This window comes from Trichoderma gamsii, assembly GCF_001481775.2.
Source record: "Trichoderma gamsii strain T6085 chromosome Unknown Scaffold_137.2, whole genome shotgun sequence".
In the NCBI taxonomy this organism is placed as follows: domain Eukaryota; kingdom Fungi; phylum Ascomycota; class Sordariomycetes; order Hypocreales; family Hypocreaceae; genus Trichoderma; species Trichoderma gamsii.
The window spans coordinates 1-3304 of NW_020171473.1; the positions used below are offsets into that span (position 1 = coordinate 1).

The following is a 3304-nucleotide window of genomic DNA, read 5'->3' on the forward strand; positions in this document are numbered from 1 at the left end:
ATTTAATAACTATTTAAATAAGAGTTATTAATATATAATAACTTAAGTTACTAATATCTTAAATAATTAATAGCTTATAAAATTCCTAAGGAATAAACCTAGTCTATAGTTTATATTAGTGGATTAGTTAGGAGATTTATAGGTAATAATAAGTAATAAATAATAATATTATTTAAAGAGTAAGCTATAGAGTGTATTATAATTTTAATTTTATATTAATAACTAGCTATTTAAGTTATTTAATAAGTGTAAAGAAATAAACTTATATATCCAGTTAGGTTTCCTAGATTATAATAGATAAATAGTAATTCTTATTAATTCTAAATATTAGATTATAATAAATTAAAGTTAATTTTTATTAACCTAATCCTAATTAGAGATTTGGCCCTAAGTTAATTTAAATCTGCTTACTTGGTAAGCCTATTGTTATAACTATAAGTATTGGGTTGTGACACTTTAGTTTACTTATTTTTTTTAGGCTAGGTTTCTTATTAGGTAAGCTTAAAATAGCTTTATTATTTAGTATTACCCTTAACATGTATTTATAATAGTCTATAGAGCTACGTTGTATTATAGTCCTTATACCTTAAATTAGTTAGGCTTTCCCTTTTATAGACACTGGCTTAATTTACTAATTTAAGGCTTTTAATAGTATTATCTTTAGCTTATTTATATATTTTACCTATATTCTTAAGGATATATTTCCTAAGCAAGCTGCATTATTACTTACTAGAGTTTAATATAATATATTTCTAGGATTTTTAAATAGCCTCTTAGGTCTAATTGTGGGAAAAGTAGTTAATATAGCAGGATAGTTATAGCTGCGTTAATATATTATCCTAAGTATATCTAATAATACTAGAGCTCGGCATTTTTATTAAAATTCCTAAGTTATCCATTAAGATTATATAAGCCTCTTTATCTTATATCTTAGTAAATAGGTAAGTACTAGTTCGCTTTTAGTCTGCGATATATACTATATCTCCCTATATTCCCTATTTTACAGTAACTCACCGCAATTAAGAATTAGCTTAGGTAGATTGTGTAGGCATATATGCCCACTTAAATAGTTCTCCTGGATTAATGAACTATATGTTTTAATGACGCTTTGCCTGCTTATAGCAATGTAGTGTATACTTGTAGTTTCGTTAATGTTGCATAGCTTATCCTAATGTTAGGATGTCTTCAGTTGCATTAAGTGTATAGGTTAAATCCCCGGTAAACCTAGGGCATTCGTGCTCTCGGCACTAGGCTCGCATAGATTCAGTTGCCGCGACTGTGTGTGGCCTTGTCGAAATATCAGCTGGCAGAATAAGAAGCCTTTCATGAAAGCTAAATATATATATATACTTTAGCACTATGGGGCATTGTCATTCTATTGCATTTAGCGAAAATGTACGGAATGCACAGACTTTGCGACAGGAATCCACTTTTTTCTCCCTAGAGAAGGGAAATGGAACATGCGGGAAGATAACTGTGACCCGCGTAGCTGTCTTAACTAGACGGCATGCATTGCCCTCACGACGAAACGATGACGAAAGGGCGCTTATGTCCTAGCAATGGAAGGGCGATCAGCCTGCGTCGCGTATGCGGAGATCCTCGTTTTGTAGAGTATTATAAATCACCATCCTCAATGTAATCCAAGTCTATCCTATGCAATTAAACCGTGAGTAGACCTAACTTCTCCCCATATTGATATGTTACGTTGTAGAGGTTTGGTAATCTCCTATGTTATTTTATTTGACCCTATCTACGCGAAGTCAGTGGATTCTTTGCATCAGTACCCTGCCCATATGGCTTTAGACATGGTGTCACGACCCAATACATATAGGTCGTGACAATGGGCCTACAGGGGAGGACAAACCGGATCAGCGTATCTCCGCCCATCAATCAAAAACAACTCGAGGAAATCGGTCATCAAGTAGATCGAGTACAACTCGACGGAATCTCCATCGAGTACGCCCAGCCAACTGGGTATATAAGTTCACTTCATTACACTCATTAGATAGCTTAGATAGCCAGTTGTTAACACAGCACTCATAAAATAACCAGATTGTAATACCAGAGATCCATCTCCTTCTATTATTAGCTGGTATTAAGATTGCCCGTCTACCGACCTGACCGCCCGCCAACATAAACCTAGAAGTCGAGGTCTGTCCCTTGAATTACAGCCTATACTAATCTATAGATTCCGGTTCGTCACGCATGGTAGTCCATTTAGAGCTTCCCGGCCTCAAGCGCGTTCAGCCACCATCGCAGTTCCCTATTCACCTTAACCGGATCATCCCGCCACAGCCAATGTCCAGCGTTGGGGAGTGTAACCACCCGGACAGACTGATCAAACCACTTGTAGAAGCCGTCAAGAATTTTATCAGACAAATACGGTTCATTCATTCCCCAGATGATAATACAGGGCATTGTATAATGCATCCCTGAGGTGTCGATATCTTGGCCGTAAGGAGGTCCAGGGTAGTTCTTACGGAAGAAGTAGAACATGCCACCTTCGGGAGATTCCTGGAGATATTTCTTGATTTTCGCACGATATTCTGGATCTTCAATTGTACGGACCACATGGTCCACATCCCAAGGGTCGCCAGGATTGTGATTGATGAACTTTACCGAGAACTTGGAAATTTCTTGCTGTTCCTTGTCATGGTGGATAAGATGCATCATAGTGCCCATGATTAAGGTGTTGAAGATTACGAGTCCCGCAACCCGGTCGGGATGATACCAGGCAAGCTTCTGGACGATGATACCACCGATATCACCGCCAGCGAAGACGGCTTTGTCGAAGTCCAGATGATCCAGAAGTGCTACCATATCGCTTGCCATTATATGGCCTTCGTAGGCATTCTCGTATAATGGGACGTCGCTGGGTGGGTATCCTCGTACAGTTGGGAGAATGACAGTATGGTCTTTAGAGAAGTCATCAATCTGCTTCGACCAGGTCATTTCGTTATCTGGATGGCCATGTACAAAAACCAATGCTGGGCCCTGCCCGTAAAGGTGATAATGAATTTTAACTCCATTATTTTCGAAAAAATGAGAATTTTCGTCAACGGGCATTGTTCTTAATAGTTACAGCTGCAGCTATTGAAATTGCTGTGAAACGCTGTTGAAGTTACGGCATGGAACAAGTGAATTGAGCAGAACCGAACATTTGTCTTATAATTATCGGGCTTACTTAGTAACAACTCTAAAATTCCCAAGCTCGACTAATATTGTCACACGGATGAAACGGACTTTGCCAACATGTTCGGCCTGCAAGAGCATGCTATAGGCCGATGAATAAGGTTTAATGATT

At 37.9% G+C, this 3304-nt stretch overlaps 1 protein-coding gene across 1 annotated transcript; it reads right to left on the bottom strand.

Moving 5' to 3' along the window:
- Nucleotides 1-2217: 2217 nt before the first annotated feature.
- On the bottom strand, nt 2218-3066 carry TGAM01_v211165 (hypothetical protein; the record flags this gene model as incomplete). The annotated part of the gene is made up of 1 exon (XM_018811082.2): nt 2218-3066. The coding sequence occupies one exon, from the start codon at nt 3064-3066 to the stop codon at nt 2218-2220; it is 849 nt and encodes a 282-aa protein (XP_018655705.2).
- Nucleotides 3067-3304: the final 238 nt, after the last annotated feature.